The sequence below is a fragment of the Notechis scutatus genome, chromosome Z (assembly GCF_049901735.1).
Source record: "Notechis scutatus isolate UNSWTSFEM ecotype Mainland chromosome Z, rNotScu1.2, whole genome shotgun sequence".
In the NCBI taxonomy this organism is placed as follows: Eukaryota; Metazoa; Chordata; class Lepidosauria; order Squamata; family Elapidae; genus Notechis; species Notechis scutatus.
In genome coordinates, this window is record NC_142025.1 from 18,365,355 (window position 1) to 18,385,005 (window position 19,651).

At 40.1% G+C, this 19,651-nt stretch overlaps 1 protein-coding gene across 5 annotated transcripts in view; it reads left to right on the forward strand.

Annotated features, from left to right (window-relative positions):
• Positions 1-19,651, forward strand: part of EPC1 (enhancer of polycomb 1) — a 62,828-nt gene that overhangs the window by 24,703 nt on the left and 18,474 nt on the right. For 3 of the 5 annotated variants that reach the window (XM_087946235.1, XM_026672219.2, XM_026672215.2), the window contains 4 exons: positions 6,861-7,020; positions 9,670-9,815; positions 9,894-10,100; positions 18,085-18,233. In XM_087946235.1, coding sequence (XP_087802361.1) covers positions 6,921-7,020; positions 9,670-9,815; positions 9,894-10,100; positions 18,085-18,233 — 602 coding nt within the window. In that variant the 5' untranslated portion in view covers positions 6,861-6,920. The remainder of the gene's footprint in view (positions 1-6,860; positions 7,021-9,669; positions 9,816-9,893; positions 10,101-18,084; positions 18,234-19,651) is intronic. The other 2 variants (XM_087946234.1, XM_026672220.2) reach the window with 1 other exon arrangement.

The window sequence follows — 19,651 nt, forward strand, 5'->3', positions numbered from 1 at the left end:
ATTTTGCCTCTCAGAAACTCTTAAAAGGTAATCAAATGACTCCAGGATACTGTCATAATGGTCACAAATGGTCATAAATAGGACCATTTACCAAGCATCCACATTTTGATCATGTGCTCATGGGGATGCTGCAACCATCAAAACTGTGAAAAATGGTCACAAATCGCTTTTTTCAGTCTCTTTGTAACTTCGAACAGTCACTAAACAGATGATTATAAGTCGACGACTACTTATATTCAAAAATGTGACAGGTATAATAAACATCAAAGAGAGTATCAGATTAAGATCTAATTGTCTGAAATGATCATAGCAGTGATGATACCTAATTTGATAATGAAATGTCTGCAAGAAAACAGTCATGCTCAGAGAGCACCAAACCCCCTATTTGACGCTGAACTACAAATACTCTCTTCTATCTAAATATTCATATTTAGTCAAAGAGATCACACAGAATGACTTATCTGGACCAATTGAGTATTTCTTCCTTGCCACCAGAAGTTTTTAAATCTTTCCTGGAATGATGAGAATGATGATGTGTAAGGAAGATTATCTTACAAGTACCGGTAATCCTCAAGTTAACAATAATTGGGACTAGGATTGCCATCACTAAGCAATGCTATGATAAAGAGCAATGTCACATGGCAGCATTGCTTAGCAGTGGTAATCAGGAGTCCTGACTGTTATAATCCAAGATGTGGTTCCTTAAACAGGAGCTCCAGGTAAGAAACATGATGGTGCTGGTGTTGGTACTGGTTATGCACAAGTCAGGGAAGTGCAGCACACTTGCAGAGAAGGTCAACACAGGGTGCATGCGAACATGAGGTTAGGGAAGGAAGATGCAGCAGATATGTGAGCAAAAAGAAGGCTGAGAAAGGAGAGCACTTGTGGGTGGATAGATGGGTGTGTGTGTATGGAGATCCAGAAAAGGAGGATATGGTGCAGTGACAGGAAGGCAGACAGTTGGAACTTATCAGAGAAACTTCCTGCCAGCTTTTTAATATTTAATATTTCTGAATAAATATGGCCTTAAAATTTAGTTTGTTTTCTATGCAAGTCGTAAACTCAGATACAGACAACCCAATTAAGCAAGTGAGTCAAAAATACGTTCATTGGTTTATTGAGAAAAATGCTCAAAGCTACTTATTTGTGTGTGGGGAAAGCATGTAAACTTTGGGATTATAATTTACATTTTTTAATCAAAAGGATGATTATCAGGCATGGGAAAACTTGCCTCCAGAAAACAGTTGTTAATGTTTTGGAGGCTGTAAAAGATTGTAAAATTATTTTTAAAGAGTTTTGAAATAACAGTGACAATGTTGTGATTTGGACCTGCTACACTGCTTTTGGATTTGGGCTTGCCATCATTGATAGGAATTCTGAATTATACCAGCAAATTCTACAAGAAGGTGTTGAGGTATCTGCCTATGAATTGAAATTCACAGAAAGAAAGTAGATCATGCAGCAAGACAATGACCAGAAAATGTTAAAATAGAAGATAATTACTGTTTTGGAGTGGCTAAGTCAAAGTCCTGACCATAATCCTATAGAAAGGTTATGGAAAGACCTGAAGCAGATACTTCATGCAAGGGAGCCCACCATATCTCAGTGTTCTGTAGAAGAATGGGCTAGAATTCTTCCAAGCCAGTGTACAGTACTGATCAACAATTATTGAAAGTGTTTAGTTGCAATGATTGATGCCCAATCCCCAGTTACTGAAACCTAAAGTTATATACTTTTACACACAATATGTAGTTTTAGATCATTTTCCTCAATAAATCAATCAATATGCATAATTATGCATTTGAGTTCTCATCTAATTTTAGGACTTGTATGGAAAATAGACTACATTTTAGGTCTTGTTTATGCAGAAAAAAATTCATAGTTTTATATTTTATAATCATTAACATAAACAATGTTTATTCTTGAATTAATGTTATAGAAATTATCCCTTCAGCAGCTACAGCAATTATCCCTTTAATACTTTTAAAGGGAAAGTAGTTGCCCATATGTTATATAGAGGAGAAATATGAAGAATGGACAAATTCAATTACTGGTCCTCAATTTAAAACCATTCAGAGTAAAAGTGACTTACTTACAACTGGTCCTCAACCTTACAACACTGCAGCATGATCAGTATTGAGGCGCTTGACAATGGCATGTATTTATGATCTGATTGTTGTACCATCCAGGCATCATTTGATCATCATTTGCAAATTCAGTGAAGGAAATCACGTACGCTTAACAATTGTGTGGTTAACTTAAAAGACTAGCAAAAAGGGGGGGGGTCAAAATTGGGCATGACTCATTATTTAATGATGCAAGTCTCATTCCCAATAGTGCTTGCAAGTCTAGGATTAATCTGGAAACAATATAAAATAAATTTATAAAAATTACTTGCTCTTCCCCAATATTCCTACTGTTCTTGTGAGAGAAGTGTGGGTGACGTTAATTACCAATAGAGTGATAAAAACTATTTCTTTGTACTATAAAATACTGCTTTATATGCCTGATAGTAGATTGCAGGGAGTGGATGAGCTCAATCCTTTTGTTAGTATTTGAAATGACATTTGATACCTGAAGAATATGTGTACCGGTATCAAGTCAATTGTAAAGAAATTTTCTTAGGGATTAATTTCTGTGGACTCTTTACAGGACTGATAATCAGTATATCAGTCCTAATTTAACATCCACTCATTTAGTGATCAAAGTTATTACTGCTGAATGAGGAATCTTTCTGACAGGTACTTGTAGTTGTCGTCTGCAATCCCATTACTGCTGTTTGGGTGCTTGGTGACCAGCTTGCATTTATGAGAGTTGCAGCATCTCACAATCATATGATTGTCATTTGCAACCTTCACTGCCAGCTTCCATCTATCAAAGTCAATGGAGAAACAACTAGGAAGCAAATAGAAATTATGAGGGGTTCACAACAACAATAACAGCAGCAACTAGAACTGCTGTAGTAAGTTGATGGGGGTTGTGTGATATTATGCCTTAGAACAATGCCATTTAATGATGGATTTCCCATTCCTAATTACTATCAGTAAGCAAGTAACTACCTATACTACTTTTCAGCTTGTTTTGCTGTGAAATTCTGTAATGGATTGCGCCTACTCAATCCTTAACAAGCTACTTTTTATATAAATTTTCATAAACATTCTTTTTTTTTTTACTGTTCCTCCAGCATATGTGAAGAGGAGATACAAGAGGGTTCCTATACCATAGTGTTTTTGTATTTCTAAAATGCCTGTTCTGGAAGACTTGATTTTCTACGTGCTGCTCTGTAAATTGTATCCACCTTCCGGGACTCATATTTATCTACTCAGTTTTATAGTTATACTGGGCCCTACCTAACAAAATGAAATTCAGTGATGAGAAAAGTAAGGCTTCTACATTTAGGCAAGAAAAACCAACTGCACAGGTATAGAATAGATGGTACCTGGCTCAATAGTGGCAACTGCAAGAGGTATCTTGGAGTCCTAGTAAGACAATCACTTAAATATGAGCTGGCAGTGTGCCAAAAAAGCCAACACAGTTCTAGGCTGCATAAACAGAAGGATAGAATCAAGATCACGTGAGGTGTTAATACCATTTTATAATGCCTTGATAGGGCCACACTTGGAATACTGCATCCAATTTTGGCTGCCATGGCATAAAATTGATGTTGAGATTCTAGAAAAAGGCAGAGAAGAGCAACAAAAATGATTACGGGACTGGAGGTTAAAACATTCAAAGAACAATTGCAGGAGTTGGATATGTCTTGTTTAATCAAAAGAAGGACTCGTGTGACATAGCTGTGTTCCAATATTTCAGTAGAAAGGGTCAATCTATTCTCCAAAGTGCCTGGAGGCAGGACAAGAAGCAATGGATGGAAAGTAATTGAGGATAGTAGCAACATAGCACTAAGGAGAAATTTCCTGGCAGAACATTTAATCAGTAGAACGACTTGCCTCCAGAAGCCGTGGGTGCTCCAACGCTGGAGGTTTTAAGGAAGAGATTGGAGAACCATTTGTCTCAATGGGTTGGACTAGAACAGGGGTCCCTAACACCGAGCTGTGACCCAGTACAGGACCAGAGCCTATTCTGAACTGGGCTGGGGAAGCAGCAGGCAAGTGCCCATCACTTGCACAAACAGAGCTGCGTGTGGCTCACCCGCCGCTTGCATGGAACCATCTCTCTCACCCACAGATCCACAAAGCCAAAAAGGTTGGAAATGATGGACTAAAAGACCTCCAAAGTTCTTTCCAATTCTGTTATTCTATTATTGTGCATACAGAAATATAGTAATCACCCTTTAAGTCCACATATGCTTGGTGCAGAATATAAAAATATGATCTATAAAGTGTAGTGGGGCTAAAAAAAAAATCTTCTTTATCTACCACTCTATGAGCAATCCTATATCTGTACAGGTAGCCTTTGACTTACAGTCATTTGTCTAGTGACCATTCAAAGTTACAATGGCACTGAAAAAGTGACCATTTTTAACAACTGTTGCAGCATCCATGCAGTCACATGATCAAAATTCAGATGTTTGGCAACCAGCATGTATTTTTGACCGTTGCAGTGTCCTGGGGCCATGTGATCACCTTTTGTGACTTTCTGAAAAGCAAAGTCAAAGGGAAAGCCAGATTCACTTAACAATCATGTTACTGATTTAACTGAAGTAATTGACTTAACACTATGGCAAAAAAGATCATAAAATGAGGCAAAATTCAGTTAACTGTATTGCTTAGCAGTGAAAAATTGGGGCTCAATTGTAGTCTTTTAAGTCAAGGACTACCTGTATTTGTGCATTGTTCTCTCTAGTATAAAATTTTTGATTATTTTTACTATTTTACTACTTATTAGCAGTGAGAAAAGAAATAGCCAGTTTCTTATAAAGGTCAAGGTATCAGGCAACCAGGCAACCATGATTCCTCTCTTAGACACAGTCTGCTACATGATTTTGGCCTAGGAATTCTCTGTCAGCTCTAGGAAAGAAGTAGAGGCAAACCAATTCTGAAATCTTGTCAAGAAAATTCCAGGAATTTATCCAGGCACTCTTCAAGAGTCAATAATGACTTGAAGGTACACACAGAGAGAAAAAAGAGATCTTTGTATTTTATTTATATGAAATAGACATGTTTGCTTTTTATTCAATATCAAGATCATTTTGAGGATAGTAGTTCATTAAATGTGGTTTTCTGTTTCTGAAGTAAGCAAAAAACAACACAAAAACCAAATTTGGCTGATCAGAAGAACTTTAAAATTATTTTAAAATCCCAATTTCTATTTTTCTGCTTTTATTTCATTTATCTCTGATTGTCTTTTGGTTTGTTATAATGGTGATTAATTTGTCATACTGTAAGCTACTCAGAGATTGTATAAATATGCTATATAAATAAATAAAATTTATAAATATGCTAACGTATAAATCTTTTAGCACTTTAATAATCGTAAACACTTGAAGTTTTAATGTTTGGAAACATTCTGATAGTGCATGGCAATTGTTTCTCCGATACTCCATAAACTGAAATGCCTGGAACAGGTTGAAGTGCAGTTGTCACACAGGAATCGCTAACGTGATGATAGGCAATAATTTTTAGTGGTCTGTTAAATACCTGGAACCAGAATCAAAATATAGAAGTTAAACTGATAGCCTTATGCCTTTAACACAGGGGTGTCACACTGGCAGCCCACAGGCCGGATGCGTCACGTGGAGGCTACGCCCACCTCAGCTCCCCAAAGGGAAAAAATGTCACGATACATCACAAGATGGCAACATGATTTCGCGAGTTTGACACCCATACTTTAACACATTTGAGATTATTCAGAAAATTATTTTTAGATTGATTGGTGCTCAGTATTTACTATATTTGTTTTGGTCCAAAATAACAATGAATATGAATTATTAAAATATGTATGGGTCCATAAGATGATCTTTCTGACATGTTGCAAATGGTTCAGAAAATAGTAGTAAGGATGCAGAGTTGGTTCAGTCCTTGTAGTTTGGTGAATAATATCTCTTCTTTCCTCTTGCCTAGTTAGTCACATTTAGACTATTTGGAAACTATTGTTAGTTTAGCAGTAACATTAGATTCCATTCCTAAACAGTATTGGAATGATTCTGTATTTTAATCTGTTAGGATTAATACTTTGTTGATTACTGAAAATGTGATTGGACTTTGCATAGATTAAAGCATGCTGCTGTAATAATTGTAACTGTATCTTAATTACATGATATAGGAAAGGGTGATCAGCATTAAGCATATATCCTCTCATTTCATTAAGGGATAGTTTTATCCTTTAAAATGGTGAATATGATAGCTTGTAATTTCATATAATTAAAAGAGAACAGCAGATTTCCTTTAGGGGGTAGAAAGTTTTTTTTTTAATGACCTGAGAAATGCATAGATTTCTGAGTAAGCTGAATTACTCAGCTTAGTTGGTGCTCTGCATGCGTGATTACTAGAACTACTTATTTAATTTACATTATTTTATTAAAAGACCTTAGGAACAAGTAACAATCAGTGCTTAATTTGTTTCATTTTATTTTTATTGTCTCTAAATATATTTCAAACAACTACCATCATAGGCAAAAATGACAAATGCATTCTGAAATCTTTTGACAAATTTTTCAGTTATATGTTTATGATTTTGGCTTACTTTTACCAAGAATGAAAATCAATTAAAATGCCGTAATAAGTCCAGCAGAGGCTAAGAACCTATACAAAGTTCAATATATATAGACAAGAATACCTGGCTGAAACAAGTTAATATTAATTCAGTTGTTCTGTTTCCACATTAACATTATTTAGACACACACACATTCACATACAGAGTATGTATTTCATCTGTCGTTTTTTGTTAATGAACTGTAGGAACATCATCTCCAGCGGGCTATTTCAGCACAGCAAGTATATGGAGAGAAACGGGATAATATGGTTATACCAGTCCCAGAAGCAGAAAGTAATATTGCCTATTATGAATCAATATACCCTGGAGAATTTAAAATGCCAAAGCAGCTTATTCACATACAGCGTGAGTATATATTTATACTGAATATTTAAAATTAATTTGATTGGTTTTTTAAAATAAAAATAGTTTTGTAGACTCACAATCTCCTTTGGATGTGAAAAAAGATTAGGGCTAGGGTCATGTAAGTAAGTAATTGGATTTACTAAATAAACTTGTTGCACAAAAATATTGAGTTCAAAATAATTAAATTTTTGTTATGTGTGTGCTTTCTTATATAATAAAATATGATAATGTTTAAAGAATGAAGCACAGGTTGTCCTCAACTTACAACCAATCATTTAAAAACCCTTCAAACTTAGAATGGCTTGGAAAGCATCTTCTACATTCTAGAAAGCATTTCCAGCTGTCAAAAAAATGTTACGCTGTGTTCCTCACAGAGTTACATGATCACAATCTGAATTTTTGACAACCTGTTAACATTTAAGATTAGATGACAAGTGCCCCATGATCATGTAGTCACTATTTGCAGTCTGTTCCACCTTTTCCAGAAGACAGTGGGGAAGCTGGCAGGGAAGATTGCAAGATGCTGTCACCTGCCAAAGATTTCCTCTCCCCTCCATTTAATAGGAGCGGGAATCCTTGGGCAGGAGAAACAAAGCAGGGATATTCACAATCTCATCTTGTTTCTCCAACCCAGTACATGAGTTCCCTTCAGCTCATGGAGGGAAGAAAAAGTCTTCCAAAGGGCTGCAGAAATGGAGGTCTGATCCCAAAGATCTGAGCCCCATTCTTGTAGTCCCTCCAAGAAATTCCCCTCCTTGCATGGTGGGCAAGGGAAAATCAGCAGCAAGCTGCAGGAATAAGCTTGGATGTCAAAGATCAGAGGTTTGTTTCTGCCTGATGCAGGAGTTCTCTTCTGTGCATGGAAAGGAGCTACCTGTTCTCCTTTGGAAGGCAACACTTTCACTCTGTCAACTTAACGACTCGTGTGGTCATTTAACAACCAATTGGGAGAGCCATGAGGGTGTCATACTTTATTATTGCTTCACACAGTGACTAAGATTCCAGTCCCAATTGTGTTTATAAGTCAAGGACTGCCTGTACAGATTATAACACTTTTTGATATAATTAACATTGTATACAATGTCATGGTACTATTTAGTTGTAAATGTAGGCTAAGCTAATTTGTAATGTGTTCAGAGATAGCATGAACAAACTGAAAATTTTTGTACTCACCTCACTAACAAACTTACATCAAACTTTTAATGTCAGATAGTTTTGTTTTTTTTAATTTGGTCAAAGAAAATGAAATTGGAGAGGTACTACTGATACTTCTCAACTTACAACCACAATTGAGCCCAAAATTTGTATTGCTAAGTGAAATATTGTTAAGTAAGTTTTGCCCTATTTTACAACTTTCCTTGCTACAGTTGTTAAGTGAATCCCTGCAGTTGGTAAATTAGTAATCTGGTTGTTAAGTATATTCGGCTTCCCTGTTGACTTAGTTTGTCAGAAGGTCGCAAAAGGGAATCACGTGACCTCAGGACACTGCAACCATCATAAATTAGAACCAGTTGTCAAGCTTTTGAATTTTGATCACATGATCATGGGGATGTTGCAATGGTCATAAATGTGAAAAACAGTCATAAGTTGCTTTTTTCAGCGATGTTGTAACTTTGAATGGTCACTAAATGAACTGTTGTAAGTTGAGAACTGCCTGTATACAATGGAAAACAATTCGAATTTTATTTAGTCAATTAATATCCCACAGATTACAAATTGACATTTTTTTCTTTCACATGGAATATAGTACAACAAATGATGTTGTAAATAAATCAATAGAGCAACATTATAAGTGCTTGCCTAAAGAACTGCAGGATCAGGGCCATGATACCATCTTACAATATGGGGAATACCTTGGGCTGCTTGCATTGTGTGCAGGTGGATGCTGGCACTAGCACATTTCTTCCTCTGTGTATTCCCCATTGTGTGCCTGTGTATTTTGTTGTAATCCTTTTCTCTCCGATTTCTCAATTCTGCAGGGAATTGAGAACTTGCTGTAGGCAATCTTTCTGGCCAGTACCATTCCCATCTCCAAAGTGGAGAGTTTGAAGAGAAAGGGATTATGAAAAAATAAGCAGGCACACAGTGGTGAATATACTGGACGGTTTGCATGGCACACTCACAGCTGCTGGCACATTTCTCAGGGAGAAAATAAGTATAACAATAGGTTGGCTATTGGACATAACATTATTACGGCAATCATGTGAATGATTACCAGTGTAAAAGGTTGTAAAGGACATTGGTTGTAAAATTATTTTTCCAGCACCACTGTAACTTAGAACAAAGCAGTTAGTGAGCAAGAACTACAGGTAATGGAATAGATCTGTCAAGTATTCTTATTTATCCTGAAAACAATATATTTAAATAGCTCTTAATGAAAAATTGATTTATCCAGTGAAGGCTATCTTATAAATATTGACAATTATTCATTTGATAATATTTCAAACATATTTACATTCTGTCTTATCTAGATAGGATTAGCTACCCTAAATTGATATTTTCAGGATTTGTTAAGAAATATAATTTTATAATCAGTAGATTTTAAGATGGCAAGAATATATGTGCATATTTTTAAATTCTTCTAGTTTAAATATTGTATTAAACTCTATTAAAATATTAAAACACATTAAAATATTTTTCTCTTTTCAGCTTTTAGTTTGGATGCTGAGCAACCGGATTATGATTTGGATTCAGAAGATGAGGCCTTTGTGAATAAGCTGAAGAAAAAAATAGATATTTCTCCTTTGCAATTTGAAGAAATGATAGATCGACTTGAAAAAGGAAGTGGTCAACAGGTATAGTATTATTTCTAATTTGAAATTGTTTTAATAATATAAATATATAAAAATGACGTACTTGGATTTTACCTTTAGCCAGTCAGCCTGCAGGAAGCCAAACTACTCCTGAAGGAAGATGATGAATTGATTAGAGAAGTATATGAATATTGGATTAAAAAGAGAAAAAACTGCCGAGGCCCCTCTCTTATCTCAGCAGTGAAACAGGAGAAACGTGATGGGTCCAGCACAAATGATCCTTATGTTGCATTTAGAAGACGAACAGAAAAGATGCAGACTCGAAAAGTAAGTATGGACTTAATATTTTATTGCATTTATAGATCGCTGTCCAGAGCCCTTTATATAATGACCAAATTATTTTACAGAAAAAGGGAAGGGGAAAAACACTGTGACAATGTTAACAAAATTCTTTGTAGATAAAAATCACTTTTTTCACTTGGAATCGGACTAGTTGGACAGAGTCCAGAGAAGCGAAGCTCGTGTATTACAAGATTTCCTGGGAAAGTTTGAGCATATTAATAGCAATAGCACTTAGACTTATATACCGCTTTTCAGTGCTTTACAGCTATTTACAGAATCAGCATATTGCCCCCAACAATCTGGATCCTCATTTTATCAACTTCGAAAGAATGGCAGGCTGAGTCAATCTGGTGAGATTTGGACTGTAAAATTACAGGCAGCAGGCAGGCAGCAAAAGTAGTCTGCATTACTGCACCCTAACCACTGCACCCCGGTGGCTCATATTGATCCTGTATAATTGGGCAGTTTGGGATGAGATGAGTTGATCCTACCCCATTTGACTTGTGCACGCTACCAAGGAGAGGATAGGGGAAATGGAGCCAGCCATGGTACATGCCTTCTGGGATATCTTTGAAAGAGGCGTTGTACATCCTTCCCTTAAGAAGCTAACATTTAACCCTGCAGTAAACAGCTATCACACATTGTTCTTGGGAGGTTGGGAGAAGGTGATTGTTTGATATCTGTAGATGACTCAGAAAGAAATGGATTATCTGGACTCTCTTCTGTCAGGTTTTAAGCCTGGGAAATAGCATTGGTAATAATTATATATACTTTATAGTAGGAGTATAATCCTATAGTATCCCTCTAGATCAGGGGTGTCAAACTGGATTTCTTTGAGGTCTGGATCAATATTATAGTTCTTATGAGGGGGGGGAAGTGATGGACACCTGCAGCACACTGCCGGCCAAAACTGCATGGGGGGGCTTGTGCAGGCCCCTCCATGCCCCATTTTGACTGCAAGAGGCTCCAGTGGGCCAGTCCTTTGCTGTTTCCAGGCCAGTCCCACGGGCCAGATTTAAGCACTCATGGGTCAGATCCAGCCCACAGGCCTTGAGCTTGACACTCCTGCTCTAGATCATCTGAGTGTTAGCTGTGGTGTGGGCATTAGTTCATGGCTTTAGCTGATATGTATGGGAATAGTTGCAAGGACACTTTGTTATGGGATGTGTCAGGGTTCAATCCTTTCCCCCTTTTATAGGTATATTATTGTCAGTATGCAAGTTACTGTATAAACCTCCATATCAAATCAACTGGGAGATGGATGGGAGTCTTGCCTCAGTGGTGACTAAGAGTCTAGATGGGGAAAAAGAGGTTGAAACTCAACCAAGGCAAAGCAGAATGCCTGCTATTTCAGAAACTAATTGGTTCTAGGGTAACACCAATATAAGCTCTTGATGGGGTTGTGCTTCTCCAGAAGCAGCTGATTTGTCATCTCAGGGTCCTCCTGGACCTCTGGTTCCTGTTCGAACAGGAGGTGGCAGTTGTGGCCAGAAGAGCCTTTGCTCACTTTTTAGCTTGTAAATTAGTTGTTCTTGTTTCTAGAACTTACAGCTATCACTCCTCATGTTACTTCATATATAGAATACTGCAGTATGTACTATAGGGCACACTTTGAAAATATCTATAGGCTCTAATTATAGCAAAATGCAACAGTTCATGTATTAACATAAACAACTTGATTTTTCCATATAACAGCAAATACAGCAAGAACTGTTGGTTGCCAGTCTGCTTCTGTGCATAGTTCAAGATACTAGTGCCACTTTTAAAGTCCTACAGAGACTGCTTACTCCAATTAACATCTCTCTGCCCAAATTGTGCTTGCAAAAATGCCTAATGAGAATCCCATGAAGTTGATAAGAAGCCAGAATTTTCTCAGTTGTACGGGTCGGAGAATCCAAAGCGTGGGCTGTCTCCTGCTTCCTTGCTTAAAGATGGAGTCAATCTAAGTTTAGTTCAGCCCCCGTTCCACTGCACATGCCCAGTTTTTGACTCCGTCTTCATGCAAAGAGGACACGAGGAGAGAGTGCTCAGAAAGAAAGATAGAAAACATAGTGATAACGCTTTGGATTCTTCGAGAAAAAAGGGAAAGAGAAAGAGTGAAAGTCAACAAACTGAGTAAACGAAAGAGCAGGGATCTCGTACCAAGCTGGGAAAGCCCCACACAGCTGCTTGGTGCTTAAAAGGCAAGCAGCAGCAGCCTCAGTAAGAGCGAGCGGGCCCTTGATCGGCTAGCAGAGAAAGAGGGATAATTAACAAACGTTTGGCCATCCCATAGTCGTAAGGCGAAGAGGAAGTGGGGAGGACCGGCAGACTGTTGTAGAATGGCAAAGGGAGCTTTTAAACAGCCAGGAGCCACACAAAGTCTCCAGCACTCCCTTTAATAGGAGCAAACTCAATCAAGGCTGAGCGAGTTCCCAAAACAGCCACATAACCCTACCCAGGAGAAAGGGAAGCTAGAGTCCATATTCAGTCTAGGCTGAGCATACTCGTAAGCTGTTAAAAAGAGCAACCGCATTTTGCTGAACCCCAGCGAGGGTGAAGCTGCTGAAAAGAGCAAAGGGAGATGATATGGCTGAATTTTCTGAAACGGAGGCAGGTCCAGAGGAACAGGGATTCCCCTACCCCCCAGCCCGATCAGAAAGCAAAGCACAAAGGGACACAGAGAGGCTGGGAGAACTTCAGAAAGGCCTCTCAGCAGGGTGTCCAAGGCAGACAGAGAGAGAGGCGTTAAGGAGACAAAAGGCCATTGAGAAGTGCTTCTCGAGGGCTGAAAAGGAGGCGGAGAAGAATGGAAATTCCCGCACTCCGACAGGCAGACCAATGGCAGCGAAACACCAGGAAAAGAGCGCAACACCAGAGGGCACTGAAGAACAGTCTTTTCAGCCTGCTCTTTGTGTGGAAGAAGGAATGTGTGAATCAGAAAGACAATGCTCTCAGGAATGCAATGAGGATCCCTCCCCCAAGAGAAGAAGGCTATCAACAGAGGCAGCCTTACTCCCACTGTCAGAGAACAGTCCTTTAAAGAGGAAATGAGGGCCATGATGAGAGAAATGATGTCAGAATTCAGAGAGAGTCAGGGTAACAGACCCAGCCTGATACATAATGAGAGGAGGCAGGATGCTCATCATCCTACTCAGGCAGGAGAAATAAGGGAGGAACTGGGTTTCCAGAGAGACAGTTCCAGTAGATCATACACGCACACTGAGGCCTCTATATCAGGAGAGGATGACTACAGGGAGTCAGCCTTTTCAGATGGAGAGGTAAATGAAGCCGAGACCCCAGTGATCACAGGCCTATTCCGTCACAGCTGTTTAAGGTGCTGCTGGCGAAGGCTAAGATAGCAACAGGTCTGGGGAGAATCACAGGGACAGAGGGTACTGAGTTAGAACCATCTGATCCCAAGGATAGACTCTTTGCTAAGATTGAAAGGTTGAAAGTGAATCCATACCTTCACCTGAATTGTTCAGGGAAGTGATGGAAGGTCAGTTGGACAGACCAGTCATTTTCCCCACGTCAGAGGGGAATGAGAAGAGATTTTAAAGTAGACCTAATTCCAATTCCTACAATAGACAGCCCAGTGACAGCCTCCACGTCTGCTACAATACTGGCTAACGAAACTGAGGATGGTCTAAAAGGGGAGGATAAGAAAATGGAACAGACCCTACAAAAGGTACACCAGGCCGTGGCATGGTCCATAAAGGCAACATCCACGGCATCCTTTTTCAGCAGAGCAGTCCTGATATGGCTTGAGCGGATGCAGGAAAGCATACCACCTGGTGATTTTCGATTGCAACAGGACTTAAAAAAAAATAACTGCTGCAACAGAGTTCATAGCAGACGCCATTAATGGGGTCAAGTATGCAACCAAGGCTATAGCAGCTTCAGTGGCTACAAGGTGACTTGTTTGGCTCCATCACTGGCAGGTGGATCTGAAACATAAATGGAAACTGGCATCAACCCCAGGGGACAAACGGGGGCAAACTTTTCGGGGATGCCATTGAGCCATTATTGATAGAAACCAAGGACAAGAAGAAGGTCTTACTGAGGAAATTTGGTCAGGCAGATAAGTGATCTTTACCATATACACGGCAACAGTCCTTTCCTATCTTGGGGGGGTGGCTTCAGCCACTCCCAGTACCCACAGAGGCAATATACACAGAACCCTACTACACACTTGGACAGGTCAGGGTTTAGGGATGGGGTAGACAACGGTTCCAGGGAAGACACTCTTTCAGGAGTTCGACCAGCAGGGTCTTCCAGCATAGAAAGTGATGGCTGGAACAACGGGCCCATCAGCGGGAGACTGGGCCTATTCACAGCATAACAACGGACAAGTGGGCCTTAGACACAATAAGAAGAGGCCTAGTTCTGGAATTCCTCTCCATACCCCCGAGCTCATTCAGAAGATGCCCAACAGCAAGAGACAGAGTCAAAACGGTAATTATGGAAACAGCAGTTCAACATCTGCTGGACATTTGAGCTGTACAAGTGGTACCGGAGAACGAACAGGGACAAGGGTTCTATTCAAACCTGTTCGTTGTGCAGAAAAAGGTTTGGGGGGTTGGAGAACAATTTTGCATCTCAAATTACTAAACAGGCACATAGTATACAGGAGATTCAAGATGCAATCCGTGCAATCTATACTGGGGAACATCCAGGAAGGGGATGTCCTGACATCAGTAGACCTCACAGACGCATACCTACACATACCTATTACCAAGAAGCACCTAAAGTTCCTGCAGTTTTGCTACGCAGGAGGACATTACCAATACAGAGCTCTACCATTGGGCCTGTCCTCAGCACCAAGAATATTTACCAAGGTACTGGCAGCGGTAGCAGCCTTTCTCAGGACAAAGCCCATACAGGTCCAATGCTACTTGGATGACATATCAATAGAGTCAATATCGAATCTTAAGAGCAAAGAGTGATATAGAAACCATAATACAGACATTACAAGAGCATGGATTTTCGGTGAATTTCGAAAAGAGCCACTTAGAACCAACAAGGCATTTACAACACTTAGGAGTTGTAATAGACACCAACTCCTGCGAGGTTTACCTGTTACAGGAAAGACAGGACAGCATAAGGTCATCAATACATCAAGCGATCACAGCTCCAAGAGTGACCCTGGACTTGCTGTCACAAATATTGGGAAAGATGATATCATGCATCTTGATAGTACCTTGGGCCAGACTGCAAAGTCTTTGCACACAAGGACTTTGCAGTGGTTCCTATTACCTTACCAGAGAGCAGGCAAGGGTAATGAGAGAACCAAGGTACAAATGCCCCCCCCAGAGTGAAGCAGTCACTCCAGTGGTGGACATCACAGGCCGTGACAAGGGGATCTGGTTCAAGGAACCCATCCAACTGACTATCACAACAGATGCAAGTCTAATAGGCTGGGGGGGCCACTGTCAGAACCAGATTACACAGGATCAGTGGTCTCAGTCAGACCTCAAGAACAACATCAACTGGTTAAAGTTCAGGGCATCTCACCTGGCTCTAAGGTCCTTCAATTCAGTGATAGTGGGACAGCATGTGTTGATCCTGACGGACAATGTGACTGCCAAGGGTCATATCAACAGGCAGGGGGGTACTCACTCCCTAATGCTCATGCAAGAAGCAGAGCGATTGGGCCACTGGGCGGAGTCATACCTCCTATCGATCAGGGCAGAACACATATCAGGAGTGGAGAATGTTCAGGCAGATTGGCTCAGCAGAAGAACGGTCGACCACTCAGAATGGTGCCTACACCCGGACCTGTTCAGGGAACTGTCGCACAGATTTGGGAGAGCAGTCCTGGACCTGTTTGCAACTCCAGCAAATGCAGAACTCCCGAGATTCTACTCAAGATTTCCAACACAGGGAGTGGAAGGAACCTATGCGCTCCAAAGAGCATGGCCAAGGGGTGGGGTTAATCTATATGTTTCCCTCACTTCCATTGGTACCAAGGGTAATCAAGAAAGTGATAGATGGGGGGGGATTTTAATGGTAGCACCTCACTGGCCCAGGAGGTCTTGGTACACGGATCTGGTAGATCTGTTGGTATCCAGACCATGGAGAATTCCCCCAGGCGGTAGAGCTGAGTCAGGGAGCCATTCGACATCTGGAGCCACAATGGCTTCAACTAACCGTATCTCACCTGAGAGGGCCACGCTAAAGTGATTAGAGTGTTCAGCCAATGTAATACAGGCACTGCAGGCCTCCAGAAGGCCGGCAACCAACAGAATTTATGATGCTACCTGGAGAGCTTTTGGAACCTGGTGTTCCAAGAAACAAATAGATCAAATCACAGTATTAGTGACTCAAGTGTTGGACTTTCTCCAGGAAGGCCTGGAGAAGGGTTTAACTCCTAACACCTTATGGAGGCAGGTAGCAGCAATAACATCAGTGTTGGGTTGTGGAACCTCAGAGTCTCTCTCACGACATCCCCTAATCCACACATTCATCAGGGGAGCAACCAATCTAAGGCTACCAGTGATATACAGGTACCCCACTTGGGACTTGACAAGGGTGCTAAGGGCGCTCATGATTGAGCCCCTTGAACCACTGAGATCAGTAGGATTACCCTCACTCACCCTTAAGGTGGCCTTCCTAATAGCCATTTTGTCAGCTAGAAGAATATCAGAGTTGGCAGCATTATCCGTGAGGGAGGACCTCTGTATAGTCCACCAGTACAGGATAGTATTAAGATTAGATACGACCTTTATCCCAAAGATCAATTCTACATTCCATAGAGCACAGGAATTAGTACTACCAGACTTCTGCCCGGAACCAGTCCATAGCCTAGAAAGGAAGTGGCACTCCTTAGACGTAAGGAGGGCTTTATGCATTTATATTAAGAGAACAAGGCCCATTAAAAAAATGGAGGCATTGTTCATTCATTTAGACCGAGTTCTTTGGGACAAAAGGGTTCACCATCAACGATTGGCAGATGGATCAGGACATGTATCACAAAAGCTTATGAAAGCCAATCATTGCAGTTGCCAGGTAATATAACGGTACATTCAACCAGGAGTGCAGCCACATCAGCGCATGGAACACACAGGCCTCGAAGAGATCCGTAGGGCAGCAACGTGGTCATCACCATCTCCACTCATCAGAAATTATAAACTGAATACATTTGCATGAGCGAAAGCATCCTTTGGAAGAAGGGTGCTACAAAGAGTTCACATGAAGATGGGGGCTTAGGACAAGTAGTTGGTCCACCCTCAGGACAGTTAGCTTGGGTACATCCCACGCTTTGGATTCTCTGACCTGTACAACTGAGAAAGAGCATTGGTCTTACCTGAAATGCATCTTCTAGTTGTACGGGAAGAGAATCCAAATCCCACCCTTAGATAGTTAGTCCTGAGCACAGAACGGTCAAGAAAGAGCACCAAGAACTCTCCAATTCTCCTTCATCAAAAACTGGGCATACGCAGTGGAAAGGGGGCTGGACTAAACTTTGATTGACTCCGTCTTTAAGCAAGGAAGCAAGAGACAGCCCACGCTTTGGATTCTCCTCCTGTACAACTAGAAGATGCGTTTCAGGTAAGACCAATGCTCTTTCTATAGGAGTTCCTCTCTTATGGAATGGCTTTCACTAGAAATAAGATTTATATGCTCATTATGGATTTTATGAAGTCTTAAAAGCATGGCAATTCCAAAAAAAGATTTGTGGACTAAATAATTGTTACTTCATTATATCTGGGATTATTGTGAGCATTGTTAATAATTGTAAGTGTATTTCACAATTTCTAGATTGGCTATTGCATTTTTGTACTGTAATACTGCAGGTTTTGTTTTTTTTGTTTTGAACTCCTTAGAGTCATAGTAATTTATGTGGCACACATAAGTAGTATTTATTTATAAATAATATTTAATATTTGTGGTTGAAAAATAAATATTCACAACATTGAAGTTTGAAAATATTTAATATTTTGGTGTCTAAAATATGTTTCATTTGTACATTTACTACATTTTGCAGAATCGAAAGAATGATGAAACTTCTTATGAAAAAATGCTTAAACTGAGGCGGGATCTGAGTCGTGCAGTAACAATTCTAGAGATGATAAAGAGAAGAGAAAAAAGCAAGAGAGAGTTGCTGCATTTAACGTTGGAAATTGTGGAAAAGAGGTAAAACAGTTCAGTTCTGCTTGTGAATTATCATTATTAAATAAATAGTTGATTAAATTGGCACATAGATAATATTTTATGAAATTGTAATATATTTTTATGTGTTCCACATTTGTACATAGTTTATAGCCATATTCACCAAATATGTGGATGTAGGGATAAAAGCAGTATTTTAGATTATCAAACAAACACCTTCTTTGTTATTGTTAGCAAATCTTGCTATTTTGGAGAAAATGATTATTACGGTTTGACAAGTCATGACATTCAGTCCTGTTGAACATATTCTTCTCTTAAGTCCTTGTGAGGCAGTGGCAACTAGACCAGTGGTGGGATTCAAAAAAATTTACTACCGGTTCGTGTGTGGCTTGATGGGCGTGGCCATGTAACTGGGTGGACGTGGCGCTTTGTTTTTTTTTTTGCAGCCCCCACCCGGTTTTTGGGCCTTCTGGGCCTCAGATGAGCCTCGGGGAGGGGGGGGCGTTTTTGCTCCCCTAAGGCTCCCCTGGAGTTCAGGGAAGAAAAAACAGAGCATGGGAGGGGCCCATAGCACCCCTCCAAGCTCCATTTTGGGAGCTTCCTGGCCTCAGAAGAGCCTCGGGGGTTGCTCCCCTAAAGCTGCTCTGAAGCTCAGGAAGGCAAAAAAATGAGCCATTTTTGCCTTCCTGGGCCTCAGCAAGGGGAATTCTGGCACAGCTGATCTATGTACGGCTGATTGTCGGGAGGGGAGAAAAAAGAAAGAAATAGCTTAGGCGAACGTCAGGCGGGTGGGGTGAGTGAGCATCAGGTGGGAGGGCAACCAGGTCGGGGGTGTGGCCAGCCAGAACTTACTACCGGTTCAGCGACCAATGCCAAATCCTTGCTACCAGTTCACCCGATCACTGAACTAGACCCTGCCTTACTGCAGTAGCAGATAGATTAATCTGGTTTAGTATAAGTTAATATCACAGGAAGGATATCCTTTGCTATTTTGAAATTAAGGCAACTTTAGCCATCTACCTGCAATTATATATACATACATACATACATATACGTATACGTATATGTATATGTATATGTATATTATATATATATTAATTTGCAGGGAAAGGTGTTTTTCATTCTAAAGGGAACATGATGCTTGATATATTAAAAAAGTAGTCTCCAACCTCTGGTCATTGAACTTACACTCGTCCGCGGCATGCCAGAAACTGGTCCATGCAAATAAGCAAAGCCCCATCAATGGGAAGTAGGCAGCACACAAAACTATACTTCCTCCAGACCGCAGAAATAACTCTTTCCATGGAATTGGTCCCTGGTGCCCAAAAGGTTGGGGGCCACTGTATTAAAATATCTTTAAAATAGATTCCCTATTAGACAACGATGCTGAGAAAGATTCAATTTTATATTTATGAAATCCATGTAATATTGGAAATGATCAA